The sequence below is a fragment of the Caretta caretta genome, chromosome 17 (genome assembly GCF_965140235.1).
Source record: "Caretta caretta isolate rCarCar2 chromosome 17, rCarCar1.hap1, whole genome shotgun sequence".
NCBI classification, from domain to species: Eukaryota; Metazoa; Chordata; order Testudines; family Cheloniidae; genus Caretta; species Caretta caretta.
In genome coordinates, this window is record NC_134222.1 from 18,203,740 (window position 1) to 18,223,098 (window position 19,359).

At 40.3% G+C, this 19,359-nt stretch overlaps 2 protein-coding genes across 8 annotated transcripts in view; one reads left to right on the forward strand and one right to left on the reverse strand.

Moving 5' to 3' along the window:
• The window catches only part of NUP88 (nucleoporin 88), a 28,807-nt gene that overhangs the window by 1,904 nt on the left and 7,544 nt on the right, over positions 1–19,359 (forward strand). For 2 of the 4 annotated variants that reach the window (XR_007353206.2, XM_075120822.1), the window contains exons 3-16: positions 1,268–1,393; positions 1,599–1,685; positions 3,307–3,483; positions 4,718–4,904; positions 5,563–5,713; positions 6,955–7,053; positions 7,227–7,317; positions 8,100–8,201; positions 9,789–9,947; positions 10,212–10,337; positions 10,828–10,893; positions 11,195–11,275; positions 11,777–11,903; positions 12,157–12,275. Coding sequence is in view for 3 of the 4 variants with exons in the window: in XM_075120822.1 (XP_074976923.1) it covers positions 1,268–1,393; positions 1,599–1,685; positions 3,307–3,483; positions 4,718–4,904; positions 5,563–5,713; positions 6,955–7,053; positions 7,227–7,317; positions 8,100–8,201; positions 9,789–9,947; positions 10,212–10,337; positions 10,828–10,893; positions 11,195–11,275; positions 11,777–11,903; positions 12,157–12,275 (1,698 nt within the window). In the remaining variant the exon portion in view is untranslated. The other 2 variants (XM_048824485.2, XM_075120823.1) reach the window with 2 other exon arrangements.
• RABEP1 (rabaptin, RAB GTPase binding effector protein 1) overlaps positions 16,788–19,359 on the reverse strand; it is a 75,384-nt gene continuing 72,812 nt past the window's right edge. For all 4 annotated transcript variants that reach the window (XM_048824482.2, XM_048824479.2, XM_048824483.2 and 1 more), the window contains one exon: positions 16,788–17,401. In XM_048824482.2, coding sequence (XP_048680439.2) covers positions 17,300–17,401 — 102 coding nt within the window. In that variant the 3' untranslated portion in view covers positions 16,788–17,299. The remainder of the gene's footprint in view (positions 17,402–19,359) is intronic.

The following is a 19,359-nucleotide window of genomic DNA, read 5'->3' on the forward strand; positions in this document are numbered from 1 at the left end:
AGGAGCAGAGTACCTTGGTCTGATAAGAGACCTTGGTCTGAGAGAGGTACAGTACGTGCTCTCAGCTGAGTCAAAAGCTAGTTGGGATTATGGGGCTAAGAGCCTCCACAAATTCAATGAGCATTGTCACAGAGGACCTTCTAAGACACAATTTTCAAATCGTCAGTGTGCCTCACAGGCAAATTGGGATACCGGAGAAACGGTGTGATAGAATAGGTTTCTCATCCTCATTCCTAATGGTCAAAATATTCGCATTGCATGAGAATATAGGCAGTGGTCCAGTTAGTTTACTGCCCTGTCTCTGATAGTGTCCAATAATAGATCCTTTAAGGAGAGGCACAAGAAACCCTGTGGGGAGGTAGTTATGGGATAACCTGCCCCAGGGGAAAATTTTTTTTTTTTTTTGTTGTGACTTGGAATTTCTATCACATGAACTATCATCCTATCCTCATCACTTTTGTTGGCAGTCTTGGAAGAGTCTAAGGACTGAATAGACAGGGAGACTTGACCTCCTTAATGCTGCTTCCTTTGGCTCAGGAACGTTAGCGTGCCTTACTGCTTCACATGTTAATTATTTTGTGTGTAAATGGAGAACTTCAACCTGAATAAGTGAAATAGAATAGCACCTTTTACTTGTACCAAATTAGCAACGGGAAAACTGTGTTTGAAAGGGGGATCATAAGTCTTTCATGTATTTGTATTTACAGTGTAAAAAGCAGTGTCATGCAACGTGGGATGTTTTGACCCCAGGCCACAAAGGCTCAGTCTCTGGGATCCAGCTCTACCATTGCTGCTGTATAGCTGACACATTGTGTTGCTTCAGGCTGCTGATTCTTCTCATCTGTTTGGGTTAAACATGTCATTGTTTATGCCTGCATTTTGTGGCCATGGTAACATGACCACAATAATTTAGGATTTTTGAGTTGTTGCATATCCCTTCAAACACTTGTGGAAGTGATCATACAATGAAACTATTCTGTTCCTGATTTATAAATAGGTGTGATAGATATATGGGTCCAAACATCTGTTAGAACAGAAGCAGCACTCTGACAAGTACATCTAATAGATGATTTCAAGGGTTAACACACTTGTTTCGTCCACTCATTAGTTACTTGAATGGATAGGGAGAGAACCATTCTTTATGCTAACACATATTTTAGTCAGGATTAAAACATCTGTCTATGGTGATGGTTATAAATGCTTATAAGATAAAAGCAGTTTGTTTTGATGGTGTGCCTTTTATAACGGTGTAAATTTGTTTTTGTAGCACCATTCCTGTTGCTGAAAGGTTCTTCACTAGTTTGACATCCCTGACCCTAAAACATGTGGCCTGGTATCCCAGTGAGACATTAGAACCTCATGTAGTGCTGTTGACTTCAGATAACACTATAAGGTAAACCTATTTCTGTTTGTTCTTCTGAATGTTTTTTCTAGTACAAGAACTAGTTGTTTACTATGTTGTCTTATGTGTAAGCATGCTTATTAGTGGAATTACAACATAAAAATAGTATAGAAAAGTTCAGGATGGTAACTACTGATGTACTGACTCGTCATGTATGAAGTTAATGACTTAATGAAAGTATTCATTGTTCTTCTAGGATTTACAGTCTGAAGGTGCCGCAGACACCTGTGAAGGTGATTGCTCTTTCAGATGCTGAGGAGGAGAGTTTAATGCTCAATAAAGGGTTTGTGCAGTTTTTAGATTTTGAAATGCTCTGAACAGGATAAACTTGCTGATGTACCAAATGTGTTTTTGTAGAGATGGAAAAGTGATTGGAGAAAAGATGGCATAAAGTGTTGTGATAAATTCGCAGGGGGAATCTTATTTCCTTCTTTTCCATAGCTTGTTTTTTATTTCCTCTTCCCAGCAAAGTAGCTGAACTTGTTTTTTCCCCACCTCACCATTTTAGAGGGAGCAACAAAAGCAAAATATTTTAAAGTTAATATAATGTCTTAAACAAAGGTTAAAAAGGGGCTTCTGGGAAGAGAATGTAATAGGTGGAGCTTACCTTCCTATCTTGTGTCTGACCTAGTTGAAATGGAGAAACTTGTTGCTCTCCAACAGCCAAGCCATGGCTTAATATATTGCACTGAAAATACCACTACATCCTCACCTCTCTGAGTGGCACATATTTGGGCTGGCTGTTAGCTGAGTTTCAGAAATGGAGTAAGAAATCAGTAGGCTCAGTGGAGGTGGGAGGTAAGATGCCATATGCAGTGTTCTTTTGAAACAGCCCGTGAGTCAGAGTCCCTGGAGCCCGGAAATGAGACTCTAGCATATGCATTTAATTGAAGAGAGGGGCAGTACCCGTCTTTAGATTTCTATTGCAGAAAATACTGTTGGCTAAAGGACCGATCCATAACTGTAAAATCTTAATCACATTTATCTAATGTAACAGTCATAACCATAAGGGTAGCCTAAAATTCCTCTTTACCAGTAAGGGGTTAAGAAGCTCAAATAACCTGGTTGGCACCTGACCAAAGGAACCAATGGGGACAAAAGATACTTTCAAATCTGGGGGGGGGAGGCTTTGTTTTGGGTTCTTTGTTTCTGTGTTCGTTCGCTCTTGGGACTAAGGGGGACCGGACATCAATCCATGTCCTCCAAACCATTCTGAACCAGTCTCTCATATTACAGAAATTGTAAGTACAGCCAAGCAAGGCGTATTAGTTTATCTTTGTTTTCTCAACTTGTGAATTTTCCCTTTGCTGGAGGGAGATTTATCCCTGTTTTGTTGTAACTTTGATGCTAAGGCAAGAGGGGGTTCCTCTGTGTTTTGTGCATCTTTCGTTACCCTGTAACGTTATCTTCCAACCTGATTTTACAGGGGGGATTTTTACTTTTTCTTTTTTTTAAATAAAATTCTTCTTTTGAGAACTGATTTTTTTTTTTCGGTGTCCAAAGATCCAGGGGTTTGGGTCTGTGTTCACTTTTTGTAACCAATTGGTTAGGATATTATTCTCAAGCAACCCCAGGAAAGGGGGTGTAATGGCTTGGGGGGATATTCTGGGGGAACAGGAACTCCAAGTAGTCCTTTCCCTCATTCTTTGTCTAAATCACTTGGTGGTGGCAGCGTACTGTTCAAGGACAAGGTGGAATTTGTGTCTTGGGAAAGTTTTTAACCTAAGCTGGTAAAAATAAGCTTGGGGGTCTTGCATGCAGGTCCCCACATCTGTACCCCAGAGATCAGAGTGGGGAAGGAACCCTGACAGTAACAGTAAATGCTACTTGAAATGAGGCCAATAATTGTGTGCAGTCAGTCATCACTAACTGTAATTTTTGGTCTGTCTCTCTTCCTTCCCCAGGAGAGCGTACACAGCATCACTAGGAGAGACTGCAGTGGCATTTGATTTTGGGCCTCTGGTATCTGTTCCAAAGAACATAGCTGGGCAGCGAGGGAGAGAGGAAGTATTGGCATATCCACTATACATATTGTATGAAAATGGGGAGACCTTTCTCACATATATTAGCCTCTTACAAAGGTAGGGACTTACAGTACAATGACCAATTTTGTTTAAAATATGATTCATGTAGCACTTATATGCGTGTGTTTCATCTCTGTGCAGATTGATCTATATTTTATATCAAGATTTGTGCCGGATTCAGGAGCAGATGCTTATTGAATTCCATCTTTTTATATTGTAACCCAGTCTTTGTGCCACTCTAATGGTTGGACCATATAGAGCTTTCAGTCTTTAGTCTTTAAGCTAATAGACCTGGCTTGAGCTCAGGTAGTAGAGGCTCATTGTTTTAGATCCAGAGGTCCTGGCTTCAATCCCCACTACTGGTAACCCACTTGTGTGTCACAGTACTTAAAAGGGACGCTCTCCGATCAAATTTGGGTGGAAAACTAGAGTTTTGTTAAAAATCAGCTGTTCTAAAGGTACCATATTGACTCTTGAGGTTTTTGGCTCCTCGTGTGTGACAAGCAGGAGCTCCCATAGCTCAGAGTGAGGCTGTGCTTCAAATAACCAAACCCCTTTTGAGATCTTAGGGACTTGCAGCCTGGGTCTCATTAGGAAGGTGCTAGAATAGGATTCCAATCAAATGATAGGTTGAGAGATGCTGAGTTAGGTTATATGAAAGGGATATGCACCTTTAAGACCAATAGAAAGGACACTTAAAAATTGCAATCTAGATTTAATTAGATATGCAATTAAAATTAAAAAATATTTCTTATATTTAGGTTGCAAACACTGCAGCACACATCTTCCTAGTGCGTGAGAAATAAAGTAAAATTGGCGAGAAACTGCCTATAAACAAAAGTGAAGCTGCCTAGTCCTTTTCATAGCTCAACCTGAGAGCAGTACGATAAAAAAATGAAACACTGAAAAATAAATTCTTAGATATTGACATTTGTTCATAAAAAATAAGCTTGTCTCTTTAAGCGCGTTGTACAGCCCTTCGTAAAGGGGTGTGGCACTGTTTGTTGACTCCTTTGGCTGATAAGTTTGTTAGTCTGAGACAATAAAAGACTATTACTAAGATTCATTCCTTTGTGTGAGAGCACCACGCAGTGCATGTAGCCCAGGACCTTTAATTTTCATTAGATTGGATTTCAGGTTGCCAAACTTGAGCAAGAAAAACTAGTAAACGTATGTGTTCCCCTAGCTGTTGTCCTTGGCTTTCATTCTTTCGCAGGGGATTACTGGAGACAATTTTGGAAACTTTGGGCCTTAGTCTTCCAGTAAGCACTTCCTCATTTCTTCATTGCAGCACTGGAAAACTTGGCAAGCTGTTGGGCCCATTGCCCATGCACCCCACAGCTGAAGATAACTATGGCTATGATGCTTGTGCTGTTCTGTGCCTGCCCTGTGTTCCCAACATCTTGGTGATTGCCACCGAGTCAGGAATGCTTTATCACTGTGTGGTACTGGAGGGAGAAGAGGATGATGAGCAAACGGTAGGGTGGTGTGTCCTAGGACCTCTCTCATGTCACTTGTTCCTGTGGTGTTCTCTGTCCATCTTTCTGTCTCACATCCTCATTTCCTGGATGGAAACATTCAAAAGAAATGTTCATGTCGGCCCCTTGCTAATCAGACCAACATTAAAGTTAAAATAGAATCATTAGGTATTATTTTAGCCTAAATGTTGGTCTGATTAGCAAGGGGCCAACATGAATGTTTAGTCTGAATCTTCGGTTTAAAGAAACCAAACTACAGCTTGATGCTTATTTGTTTTCTCAGAAATGTGGCGAGTGTCTTTTAAAAATATCTCCTTTTAAAATTATTAACTCTGATGAGAAACTGACATCACTAGCTGCAGAGGCATGATAGGTGACACTAAAGATAGAAGAGTATCATAAATTCACGGGGATTAAGCAGGGACCACCCACTGCTTGATTTATGAAAAGAGCAGCTGCTCTGGAAAGCCTCTTCAGCACTTCCCTGCAGGCTGTAAGAAGTGACTGCTAGGGGCTGCCATTCAGGAAACAAGGATGTGTTTTATTTAAATGCTGGAAAGACCCTTCCCATGCTAAGTAACATTTTCTTCTTCTTGCTATTATAATGGTATTTTTGCTAGAAAGATGTTTTACAGATGCATTCAAATATTTTTTACAGTCAGAAAAGTCTTGGGACCCAAGATCTGACCTCATCCCTTCTCTGTATGTGTTTGAATGTGTTGAATTGGAACTTGCACTGAAACTGGCATCAGGAGAAGAGGAAGAGCCTTTAGAATCTGACTTCTCTTGCCCAATTAAATTGTACAGAGGTAAGGGTGCAATTAATCAATACTATTGCTGTTTTAATTCACTTTTTCAAAATTTGATATATTAGGTAATGTAGACCTTATCGCTGTACTCAGAGCAGTGTTTTGAAAACAGTTCCTTGGAGTCTGTTGAAGCTACCTCATCTGTTAACAGGATTCAGAACTTTTTTAAAAGAAAATTTTATTGCTAATTTTAAAAAGGAAGTCTCATGAGAACACAATGATGCTGCTGAAATTGCTTTTTAAATGAGTCTAAGCATTCAGTACCTGCTGTCTCTACACAGCCCCAGAGGTAGGAGTTGCAGCTCTTTAGACTTAAAAAGAACATAAGAAAGGCCATACTGGGTCAGACCAATGACCCATCTAGTCCAGTATCCTTTTGGTAGCCAGTGCCAGATGCTTCAGAGGAAATGAACAGGACAATTTTGAGTGATCTATCCCCTGTCATCCAGTCCCAGCTTCTGGCAGTTCGATGTTTAGGGATACCCACAGCATGGCATTGCGTCCCTGACCATCTTGGGTAATAGCCATTGATGGACCAAAGACGTCTTTGCACTTGTTGTTGTTCTTCTGATGACTACCATTAAAAAGGGTGGGGTGAAGTTATCTCATGTTTCCTTCCTCTTTAGTGCAGATTGTGCTGAGTGTGAGTTTAAAGCCTTCTGCTACTAAATATATAACTACAGGGTGCAAATGCATTTCTGCAGACTTGCAGTGTGTGTGCTGCTAAAGCGTGAGGACAAATGACAAACTGCAAGGCTTATGTTATATAGCTGAGAACTTGAAAATTGGGTGGGTATAAAGTATAGCCAGGCTTTATTTGTTTAATAAAGTTAGGAGTAAACTGGCACGGGTTGCACTAAGATTCCATACGTTGTTTATAAAGGGTTAAGCAATGATTGTTATAAAGTCCAATAGGTCAATATTTGTCTTAAAATTACCTGTAACCTCTACTAAGCATATCTGTAACATGCTTAGAACACCTATTATTTCATTATCCCTTTATGATCTGTTTATAAATGAAACTGTAATTACGAAAAAAAAGGTCACCGATTCAACTGGTTGGACTGAGTGCAGGAAAAGGGGACTAGGTAGCTCTTGCAGTGTAAGCATTAATACAAAATAGATGAAGGGCCAATCTGAGTCGAGTGCTGAACCTTCAGCACTAGCTGAATATAGACGTACAGGAATGATTTTGTGGCTTTTTTTTTTTGTTCTAATCATATATACGGCTTAATTTTCAGATCCTAAATGTCCCTCTAGATATCACTGTATACACGAAGCTGGTGTGCACAGTGTTGGACTAACGTGGCTCCACAAACTTCACAAATTCCTTGGGTCAGGTGAGTAGTGAAATGGTCTTCCACATGAGGGGAAGTGTTTTCGTTTATCAGGCTACTTCCTTCTGTGGAAGGTAACTGGTATCTGAGAATGTGTAGACCTCCCCCGAAAAAGTGGTTTGTAATTTCAAGAATCTTGAACATAATGCATTTGAAACAATCTCCTGTCTTTGTAGATGAGGAAGACAAGGACAGTTTACAAGAACTTGGAGCAGAACAGAAGTGCTTTGTGGAACATATTCTTTGTACAAAGCCATTGCCATGCAGGTAGGAACCGAATGTCCTCCATTTCCCTTGAGTGAATAAATGTTCTGTTATGTGTATTAACTCTCAAGATTCCTCCTGAATAAACTAATTTGTTGGCTGAGCTGACAGAATCCAAATAATCACAAATGATTAAACTCCGAGTACCAAGAGTTGGTATCTTAGGGTTGAGTGTTTACCCCAAATGCATTCTAAGATAGAATTAAGCTTGAAATTCCCAGTTTGGTAGTGTCTGAACCCCACCCATCCAACCAACAAAATTTGTGAGATTGTCACCAACATTAGCTGCCCTAGTGCAAGACTTAGGGATTTAATGGGACTTTCTATCATACCTGAACACTAAAACACATACTGCTTTTAGACTCTCCATCACAGTATTTTTATGGAATGTTAAAGCTCAGACGCAGCCAATAAAAATAACTAATTTCAAGCCAGCAAAGCATCCCTAATATGGTGCAAGATATTACCTGTTGGGTAAAGAGCCAATTATGCGATGTCATGTATTTGGATGAGTCCACAAGCTGGTTTTATTTCATAGTCAGCGGAAGGCTAATATCTTATATAATTTCCATGAGAAAATGGTGATTACTTATAAGATGCTTATCTGAGAGAGTGCAAGTGTGCTTTAGCTGTAAAAGTATTTTGTGCACCTTATTTAAGAAAGATGTCCTAATTCAGTGAAACATTTGGCCTCCAAGTTGATGGATGTAGATGGATACAACTTTCTGGATATATTCTTACTGCACTGACAAAAGGTGTTTTGAATTATCTATTTATTTCCCCAGGCAACCTGCTCCAATTAGAGGATTTTGGATAGTCTCTGACATCTTAGGGCCCACAATGATCTGCATCACCAGCACCTATGAATGTATCACGAGGCCTCTTCTGTATGTAGTTTTCTTACTTAATTGGTTTAAAATTCGTGCTTTTCCCTTGTCTTTAGTTAACCTGTGTTCTGGAAGCATTCTTACAAATGCTTATCAGTTACTGCTTCAGTGTCTCAAGACTTGTTTTCTGTTCCTCTTGCCAGTTTAACTCTGACTTCTGCTCTTCTTTTTCATATTTATTATTTTTAATTTGTTCCAAATACAACAAATATACCAAAGTACAAGTGTTATAATATACAAAGTAAGTAAGGGGGGGTTAGGATAGACAGAAAGGAAGGGAAGCAACATATCTGTCTTCATGGTCTGCATTAATCATAGACCTCTAAAATCAGCCCAAATTGCTTTTAATTTTTCAGGCATTCCCCTTCTGCAGAATGCCAGTGGTTTGTTAGCTGTGAAGGCAGCCTTATCACTGGACCAGGCATCAGTGTTGGGTGGGGATCCACTTTTCCATTTTTTTTGCAGGATTAATTATTTAGTGACCAAAGCTGCACATTTTAACTGTGCCACCTTGTTACCAGGTGACTGCAGGTGACGACAGTGCTTGTAAAATAGATTTGAGCTTGACAGCTTATTTCTTTTTAAATAACTCTTATGGTAAGAAAATGCCAGCTCATCCAGAAATGGTCCAATCGATGAAGTTTTATGGGGCATTTTGAGGAGTAATGTAATAAACGTAGAACTCCTGCAATGCTTAGGACACCATAGAATCACTCTTTGTGTTGGGCCAAGCAGCATTAGCAAAGGATTCTTGAAATACTGCTATAATTCTTTTTCATTGTACTTTCCACCTGATGATTTCAAAGTGCGTTACAAACATTAGGGCCGGCAACATCCCGGAGCTAAATACCTTTGAGGCAGTATATGCAATTGTCAGACTGCATTTAGGGGCTTAATCTCTCCACTGGGTTTGTGAAGTCTACCGGGGTTGTGTGTGCATGAAGGAGAGAATAGAAGTCCTCAAAATCACTGTCAAAGTGTGGGGATTTTGGTATTGTTTCTTTAAACATAAGGGAAAAATAAAGTGGCTCAAGCTAAATTATTCTTAGAGAATATTTTTTTTGGCTTGGTAGTTTGTGTCCAGATCTTGTTCAAATACCAAACTAATATTCTGCTTTGAAAAGAAGAGCTAGTTCCATGAGGACTTTCTCATTTACGTTTTTCTAAAGTGTTTTTCACTGGGATATCCAAGTACTGTATAGCAATCAAAGATAATCCTGGCTGTGATTTAAATGACAGTCTGGCAGCCTGCTGTCTCTGGCCCTGTGTAGATACAAGTACCATTTTAGGTTTTCACTCTGCCATGTTTGACTTCAATTGGAATTGCCATAGCCATAGAGTTGAAACAATTCCATGACTGTTCCCATCAGACCCTTTGGATCTAGTGCTCTGCTAATGAGTGGTGCACAGGCCATGGTTCACAGCAGTTCTGTTAATACCCCAGTAGATAGAGGGTTTTCCCTAATGTGTCTCAAACTGATGTCATTTAAGAATTTTTAAATTCCATTGATATTTTAAAGAAAAATATACTGTAAGCAAAGTTCTGTGTCATTAGGTATCACTTAGATGTGTGTGTTGTTTTGGCAGAACGACAGTCCATCCGGCATCCCCTCCGCTCCTGTGTACCAGAGAGGACACTGAAATTACGGTCTCACCTCTCCGTATCCTAGCTAAATCACAGCATTCATTTGAGAAGCATATCCGAAGCATCCTGCAGCGCAGCTCTGCTAACCCATTGCTTTTGAAGTATGAGCCTTTTTTCTATGGGACTCAAAAGGAGGGAGGAGACTACATTATAGAAGGAATGTGCACCCTAGAACTTTTTATCTGTGTCTTGGGACATTGATATGGGGGGAGGGTTGCCATAGACTTCAGTTTGCTATTGCTAGTGCCTCCCACCCCAAACAGACTTCTGAGAGGACTTCCCTGGTTAGCAGAGAATCTACCTTTTAAAAAACACTTGTTAGTGGGATTGCATGTACACAAATAGCTTGTTCTGTGTGTTTTAAGGTGTGCTGACAAAGATGCATCTCCTCCCCCAGAGGAATGTCTTCAGCTCCTAAGCAGAGCCACACAAGTGTTCAGAGAAGAATATATTCTGAAACAGGATCTGGCAAAAGAGGAGATCCAGCAAAGGTAACATGGCTTCACAAACATGTGGCACATTTAAGCTTGTATTCCAGAAATGATAGATTCAAGTTACAGGACAGGAGTACCACACAAATGTCAGCATAATGCTTGTACTTTTACAGAAGATGGTAGGTGCAAGGAAATATTGAAAGGAAGCATTAGGGGGGGAGCCCTGCTCTAAGTACTTGAAACCTACTAGCCAAATGGATGTTGTTGTACAGAATCAACCTGCCTCCATGCCTGGGGATCTACAGAGACCTTTACCATGGTAACAGCTTTGCCACAAGTACTAAAAATGAGAAATTACAATGAATAACTCTTCCTTGTCCCTTTGAACTCTCTTCCTCTTTAGAGGCATCCCTTCTCTTCTAACCTACTTTCAACTCTCCAGAGTGTCCAAGTTTTGTTGGCTTTTTTGTTCTACGTGTCTCTGGAGACCATTAATCATTACATTCCCTTGTGAATGGACTGGCCTCTGACTCAACTATCATTTTAGAGTGAAATTGCTGAGGGCACAGAAAAATAAACAACTGGAAGATCTTCAGTACTGTCAAGAGGAAAGGTGAGTTGGACCTGTTTAATTGGCTCTGTCAGTTTTAACTAAATCATGAAATGTTAATTGCTTTCATGTGTATAGGAATTAAATGGTTCAGAAAAGTTTTAACCAATTGGCTGATTAGGTTTTTAGTGGGACTAACCACATTTAGACACCTGCACTGTTGTAGAGACCCCACAGAAGAGTTAGACTGGGTCACAGGTTTAACATCCAGCCCAGCTCTTCAAAGCTTCACTAGCCCCTTTTCAAACAAGTACGTGGAATGTTTTTTTTCCCGTAATTTTGAATGTTTCTGACTTGTGTAAAGGAACAGCCTGCGGGAAATGGCCGAGCGCTTGGCTGAGAAGTATGAGGAAGCTAAAGAAAAACAAGACGATATTATGAATAGGTGAGCACAGAGACCGATGCCTTTTTCCTCATCAGTGCTGGATGCTACTGAGGTTCAGAACACTGCCACGGGGGGTGGGGGGGGGTGGGGAAAGAATTGTCAGTTTGGCTTTTCCACAGTACCTGCAAAGTCAATGTAACCAAAAGAGGCCCAATGTATTTGGCTGTGTATTGTGGGTTTCAAATCCAGTAATGAACCTTTTAGTGTTACGACCACACCTTCTGCTGGTGAAGTTCAGCAATGTTAATGGTTCAAGGGGGCACAGAAGAAGCCTCCAGCAGCAGAGAATAACTGACTTGTAGAAAGATTACATCCTTCTCGCAGGAAGGAGAAACTGGATATTAAGTATCTAAGAAATGCAAAACATAGGGGACATCCCAAAAGAATTCTTCACAGTAAGGGCGGGGGGGGCAGCAGTTACAAATAGTAAACAGCCTAGTACATAAATGGTGATGTACAGAAGTTTTAAAGTTACCTTTCACTCTTTTTTTGTGTATAAAGGATGAAGAAAGTGCTTCGCAGTTTTCACTCTCAGCTTCCAGTTCTGTCAGATAGCGAGAGAGACATGAAGAAAGAATTACAGGCAATACATGATCAACTGCAGCACTTAGGAAATGCTATCAAACAGGTGAGCATGAAGTGCCACTGAAACTTGAAGATAGAGAGTGGAGAGGAAAATGTGGCAGGAAGGAAGCAGGCAGGGACAGGATGAATCATGTTTTCTGCAGTTATGGGCAAACTGTCAATGTATTCTACATGCTTTTAGGATACATTTGGTCTGCTGCTGCTCAATTCCTATTCTCTATCATATGCAATGAAACAGAGAACTCTTGAATGTTTCATAAGGTTTCTAAGGAGTCCATTATTCATGCTACTTTTAGGTGAAAATGAAAAAGGATTATCAGCAGAGAAAGATGGAAAAGGGGATCAATCCACGAAAACCTACCATAACCCTCAGTGCCTACCAGAGCAAGTGCATCCAGACAGTTCTGAAAGAAGAGTAAGTTAACTTTTTTCCAAGCTGGGCTCCTTGTGCTTTGGGTTGATTTTGTGAGTGTATTTAACTCCCCATCATTGAAAGCGGTCTATCACAAGTTTAAACTCCAAACAGTGCCATTAAGAGTCCTTTAGGGTAGATATACTGATATTTAAGGGTTTATCTTCAAAGCTGGGAGCTGCTTTATTACAAATAGCTGCTCACTTATGTTGTTTTATTCTGTAGAAACCTTGAAGATTTGACCAGAAGTAGATGGGTCTGAGCTTACTTTAGAGAGAGCACTATTTATCTAAAAAGACTGGAGCATGTGGGAAGAGTTCATGCCAGCCTGAGGGTTCAGCTGCTTCCCCCTTTCCCTGAAAACTTCTATCCTGGAGCCTTAGTTACCCTAAGTCATTTTGTCACTACAGCAGTCTCAGGGTGTGATTGCAGCTTGTGTAGACATACCTGAACAGTGACAGTTTGGGCTGTATGAGCTTTTCTGGAGCCTGGGTACATATTCAAGTGGCTAGCCTGCGCCAATGCGGTTGTGGCTTCACTGGGCGGGTACTTCAGGTTTGTCTCTAGGAGCTGCAGGCACAGTCTGAGTGAGGTGTAGAGAGAGACCCTCAGCTAGCCAACTAACTACTGGTAAATCTAAAGACTTGGTACAGCTTAGAAAGCTGAGCAGGTAATGGACAAATTCATGGATGTGATGTCATCGTTGAGTGGTGAAACTTGGAAAGTCTTCATTGACCTTTCCATCAAGTTGCATTTTTATTGGAGCACTGCTGCTGTGTCATTTAAACATACTAGGTCAATTGTAAAGAGTTTAGACTCTGGAAAACTTGTTTTCTTAAACTCCTACAAAACCAAGGAATAGTGTTCCCTGGGCAATTTCAGTATGTACGTGTAGTTGTGGAGCCCATGCACCTAAGACTTAGTAAAGCTGGATTCTATTCCATCTTGCACAGCAACCCTACTGGATAATTTTACGGTTGTCATCAGGAGCATAAAACGGAGCCTATGAAGCCAAACAGTGATGTATGAGATACGGCTGGCCTCACACTTAACCAACAGCTTTTATGAGATGCTAGCCAGCTAAATAGTTCAAGAAGAATTACCTTCAGTATGAGCTTTTTAAAGCACTTTGAAAGCCTTACCTTTAATACTACCTCCCTCTTTCAGCAAAGAATGGCTTTTAGTATCTTCCAACCAAGGCAGGACCTGTCACATCCACCCCCTCAGAATTACAGCATTGTACAATTCAATTCATGTCTACTTTCTTGCAGGGGAGAACACATAAGGGAAATGGTAAAACAGATCAATGACATCAGAAGCCATGTGAACTTCTAAGTCCCCACACTAGAAGGGCTGAAATGCTTTTGACATTGGCAGCAAGGAATATTTTAAGGGGGAAGAATACACAATCCACATCTATTTATCAGTAACAACTGTTTGTGGTGCACAATATGCTTTTTATTTCATATTTTGTAAAGGCTTAATATTGAATAAAACACTTTTTTGATAAGAAAAGACCCTTTTACAAGCTCAGTTTGTCTCCATAAGGAGAAGGGAACTAAACAGTTTAAGCTTACAGCTATCCAATGTGTGAATCAGGATAGGGGAAAAAAAGCACGATTTAGGAAGGGGATTTTTACTTCAGGAAGGAAAGCTCTAAGGCCCCCTCTGGCAGAAAGCAGATTAGAAACACCAGAAAAGCGCACACACTTCAGCAGCTTTTGTTTAATTTGGAACACTTTCTTCATAAGGACACACCTTCAATACAGTTAACAAATGGTTACAGCAGAATTCTACATCCACAATTGCACAGGATACCACTGAAATGCAGTATTCACTTCCAAACACTCAGTTTGCCTTTATCAAAAGAGAGAATGGAGAGGCCAGTTGTATGTCTACTTCAGGAAGACTTCAAGGGACTGACTATGGATGCTTGACTTCTACCCTGCTTCCGCTAAAAGTGACATGGTCAAGCTAAGGTTTAAGAAGTAGTACTGCACTACTTGACAAGGGCACATGCAGAAGTGCCAAAATAAAGCCTTTAAGGAAAGGAGGGTACTAGACATGCTGCAAAAAACATTCTAGTTGCACAGATTAAAACTACACAAGTATTAGGAATAGTTTATGAAACTCACTGAATATTTTTCATTTTACAGTCTACACTGAACAGTCCATTTTCTAAATTACATTTTTTTGCTGTGTACCAGGTTGCATGTTAGCTAGAACAGTAAAACTAACCACCCTCACATCAAATTGATTCCAGGAGCTTCTATAATAGAGGGATAATTTTCCTGATACAGTGGTACTCATGCCAAAATGATGATGCTTTGTTTGTATTGTGAATTCAGTCCCCACCTTTGGCAGACAGCTCTCCAGAGGGCACCTGAGTTTTCTGTGTTTGACTTTTCCTGAAGAAATTTTAGTGTCTTACTTTTCTCACACCTTTGGGTTCTTCTGGCTAAACCAGCACTATCCCCACAGTCTAACAGCAGCTCAGCTATAGGGCCTCTGTTTTTTGACAGTCTAGTTCTCTAAGCTTAGTTGTTGGAACTGCAGTCAACCACTTCATCTTTGCCATTCGACAAAAGCTAGAAGCCTTTTGTTTTTGGACTCACTCTATCCTGCACATAGGTAGAGTGTGCAGTAAGGAGCCCATGCCCATACTACACTCTACCTTTAAACACTGGTACCTAATAGTTTGAAAGAAGATCAAGGTAGGGAAAGGGAACATGGAGTAGCAAAGTGAGACTGGAAAATAATACATCAGTATTCATAGCTGTCTGTGAAACACAAAAACCTGAAGTGAGGTTGCTGAACTGAATCACACAATACACTCTGTAAAAGCAAAGATTAATCATTTAGTTCCCCTTCCAGAGCCTGTGTACCCCTACTCTCATCCTAATTCTACATGCAGCCACCTTTCCAGGCTATAAAAATTTAGTACACCAACATGCAAGTTTCCATTCTGTAATTTCTATATTAGTTTTATGACCGCTCACCCACTCACTTGTCCTGAAGACTGCAGCAAGGCATCACAGCTACATGAAATGCAGTACATGAAAGCCATTTCAGTGAAAACAATGAGCAGAGTTGAGGCTGAGAAGAGGAAGTGCAGAAAAGATGTTGAATGATTATTTCCTTGCTTTCTTCCAGTTTGGGATATGCAGCCTAGCAACCTCACCTCAAAAGTTAATTATTTTTGTGCCAGGCTACTAGGTGCTACAAAGAATTTAATGTTCTATTTATTCCAGTTCACATAAAAGAGCTGCCCTCCTTAAAGCACTGCTACCAGGTTTTAAGTACCAGTAGAACATTAGCAACATAAGGTGGGTGAGGTAATATCTTTTCGTGGAAACAAGCTCTCACCAACACACAGACGTTGGTTCAATAAAACGAAAATTACCTCACCCACCTTTATCTTGGGACCCACACCACCACCACTGCATTGTAGAAGGTTAGCTAATTTAAGGGGATATAAACTGTTGCTTTTCCTGTGACTCCTGCTGCCAAACACAGGCCCAATGTTTCAAGTGTGTACACACAATATAGTACATATGCCCACTTAAGAATTGTGGATGCTCAATGTTAATATTCAGAAAGTATATTCCTACTAACCTTTTCATTAGTAAAGGCTGAAACACTGATCAACTGACAACTTCCGTTCCTCTCAAAGGTTAGAGCTAGTTCAGTTATCGCAGAGGCCAGTCCAAATATTCAGAATTTGCAACACTTAGTAGTACAGTGGCAGATAAGCCATCATCATCTGATCTCCTGCATGGAATTTTTTTTTTTTTTAAAGTCATGTTATAATACTGTTTTGTATGACAAGAAACCCAAACCTACCACCTGTGTAGAACATCAGTCTCGTTGCATAGTGTTACCTTAGTGTGTAGTTAAGGGTCAGAGTAGGATTTGAGTTATTTGCCTGTTTTAAGCAATATCTGGACACCATATTTGAGATGCACTGCACTTGAACAAAACCTGCAGCATCACGCAGTTCAGGCTGCTTTTGTGCTATGCGATACAGACTGATGCGTGTTGCATGTACTATTAACCCACCCTACATGTGGCATGTGAGAGACTTTGAATTTTTCCTTAATTCAGAATCATCTTTCTTTTTCAACTACAATTTACACTGGGTAAAAGCTAGTTCACACAGAGTGACGTTCACCCCAGCAGAGATGATGTGCAAATGCCCTATATGTTGCTTAAATGGTACACAGAGTTTTGTTAACAGTCTTAACACAAATATGGGACTAGCAACACCTCCGTTCTAAAATTGAGAAAGGATCAGTTATGGTTCCATTTTTTAAATTAAACCTGTGAAGAAGAGGTATTAAATAGTGCATTTCTTTAACCCCAGAATTTTACTTTGCAGTCCCTTCTTTACTGATCCGTTCCTGAGACGCACAGCTCACTCATATCCATCACATTTCAACAGCATTCAGATTGTTCAACAAAAACTAAAAGTTTAAAAAAAAGCACTGAGTTAGGAAAGAAGATCAATATCCAGTGTCCTGCTAATAAATTCATATTTTAATATAAAATATTCATACAGCACACTACACCTCAGGCTGTCTGCTAGCTGAATACTGTTACTGACTATTCAAAACAGAAAAACTTCAATCACTTTGCTCTTCAATGTGTTTTGAGGGACAACAGGATTTCCAGCAGCTACTTTGATCACAGTATTTGGGGGGAATATTCCAGATCTCTATATTAGGTTAAGAAGTTGGCCAAAAGGAAAAAAAAATATTTTTCAGAATGTAAAGGACTTGTTTCCACTTACCATGGAAAACACCACTGCACCCATTAGTGTTCCCATTAGAAAATGCTCTTCTACACTGCAAGGCTCCCTGGTTCTCTCTTCCTGCCCTGTGCAAAACCTTCTCCCCTCTAGAAACAAACTCAGTCATTGCTCCCCTCTGTCATCATCTGCTCTTTCAGTTAGAGTTAAATAATTAATGTTGCTATAAAGAGGAGTTAAAAGCCCCGAAGGCAGCCTTGGAGCCCTGCCCATCAGGGTGTCATGTTTCAGGAAGCTGATTAATGTCTGTCAGTTTTGTGTCATTCAGGATTGCACGGATTCTCTCCAAGGAATCTGCCTGCCGGATCCGTTCCAACTGCACCTACAAAAAGCAATGAATACAATGAGCTCGTAAAATGCGTGCAATACTTCTCAAACCGGAAGATTCGGTATTAGTGTGGACGCTATCTGTTCCGACATGCTATGTCAGCATATCCACACTGCCCACTTCTGCACATGAAACAGTGGGACTGTACTCTCCACTGAGAAACAGTGCACCTGCTCTGTGGTCTGTCAAGGGTCTAATTCAGTCAACAGTAACGGACTTGGTTGCTATCTCTGGAAAGCCCATGCCAGTTAGTTTGTAAGCCTCTAGTCAGTGATGGCATTAGTTGATGCCAACCCCTACAGAGAATCTGAAATGGTTTCCTCTCCCATTTCTGCCATGGTTTTAGAGTTCTTCCCTTAGGATATTCAGTATTACCCAGTAGTGCTTTCTTATGCCATGCATGCCTGAAGAGAGGGTTCAAGTATGTTCATTCAAGATCAAGTGAAAAAGGGGCAAAAGCATGTACAGTTACTTTACCATTCAACTGTTTCCTTATGTGTGGAACTTTATTTCTTCACTGAGCCGATTCACATACCTCCATCCCCCATTAAATGTTAACCATGCAAGTGCAATACTTTGAATGACTGGTAAAGATGCCCAGGACATCAAAACATGGCAAAGGAGCTCTCGTCTACATTGAACTTACAGAATTACTCCGAACATCAGCATGTTCTATATTTGATACACATCTTGATGCAATTCACAAAATGATTGACAATTCCAGTGTTTAAACAAGGTAAATGTTTCTGGGGAAAAACTGAGTAGTGGCAGCAGGGATCTAATCTTGTTTAAATCCTGTCAACCCACAGGAAAATAAAATACAGATTGCCCATTTAGGTGTAGGAAATCAAAGACAAGAACTCTGCTAAGAGCTAGACATGTGGAAAAGCCAAGTTTCTGACCTAGCTACTGTTGCTTGGGGAGGAGAAGTTCCTAAAGCAATGGAAAAACCCCTTCTGCTGTTGTACTTTGAGTCTATGCTACGAGGTTATGCCAGTTTAGCTCTGGAAAAAGAGGTAAAGGGTGAATGACAAAATTTGCAGATGATACAAAACTACTCAAGATAGTTAAGTCCCAGGCAGACTGCAAAGAGCTACAAAAGGATCTCTCAAAACTGGGTGACTGGGCAACAAAATGGCAGATGAAATTCAATGTTGATAAATGCAAAGTAATGCACCCTGGAAAACATAATCCCAACTATACATATAAAATGATGGGGTCTAAATTAGCTGTTACCACTCAAGAAAGAGATCTTGGAGTCATTATGGATAGTTCTCTGAAATCATCCACTTAATGTGCAGTCAAAAAAGTGAACAGAATGTTGGGAATCATTAAGAAAGGGATAGATAATAAGACAGAAAATATCCCATTGCCTCTATATAAATCCATGGTACGCCCACATCTTGAATACTGCACGCAGATGTGGTCACCATATCTCAAAAAAGATATATTGGAATCAGAAAAGGTTCATAAAAGGGCAACAAAAATTATTAGGGGTATGGAATGGCTTCCATATGAGGAGAGATAAATAAGACTGGGACTTTTCAGCTTGGAAAAAAGACAACTAAGAGGGGATATGACAGAGGTCTATAAAATCATGACCGGGGTAGAGAAAGTAAATAAATGTTATTTACTCCTTGTAACACAAGAACTAGGGGTCACCCAAATGACATTAATAGGCAGCAGGTTTAAAACAAACAAAAAAGTATTTTTTCACACAATGCACAGTCAACCTGTGGAAATCCTTGCCAGAGGATGTTGTGAAGGCAAGATTATAACAGGATTCAAAAAAGAACTAGATAAATTCATGCAAGATAGCCATTGATGAACCTATTAGCCAGGATGGGCAGGGATGGTGTCCCTAGTCTCTGTTTGCCAGAAGCTGGGAATGGGTCACTTGATGATTACCTGTTCTGTTCAATTCCCTCTGGGGCACCTGGCATTGGCCACTG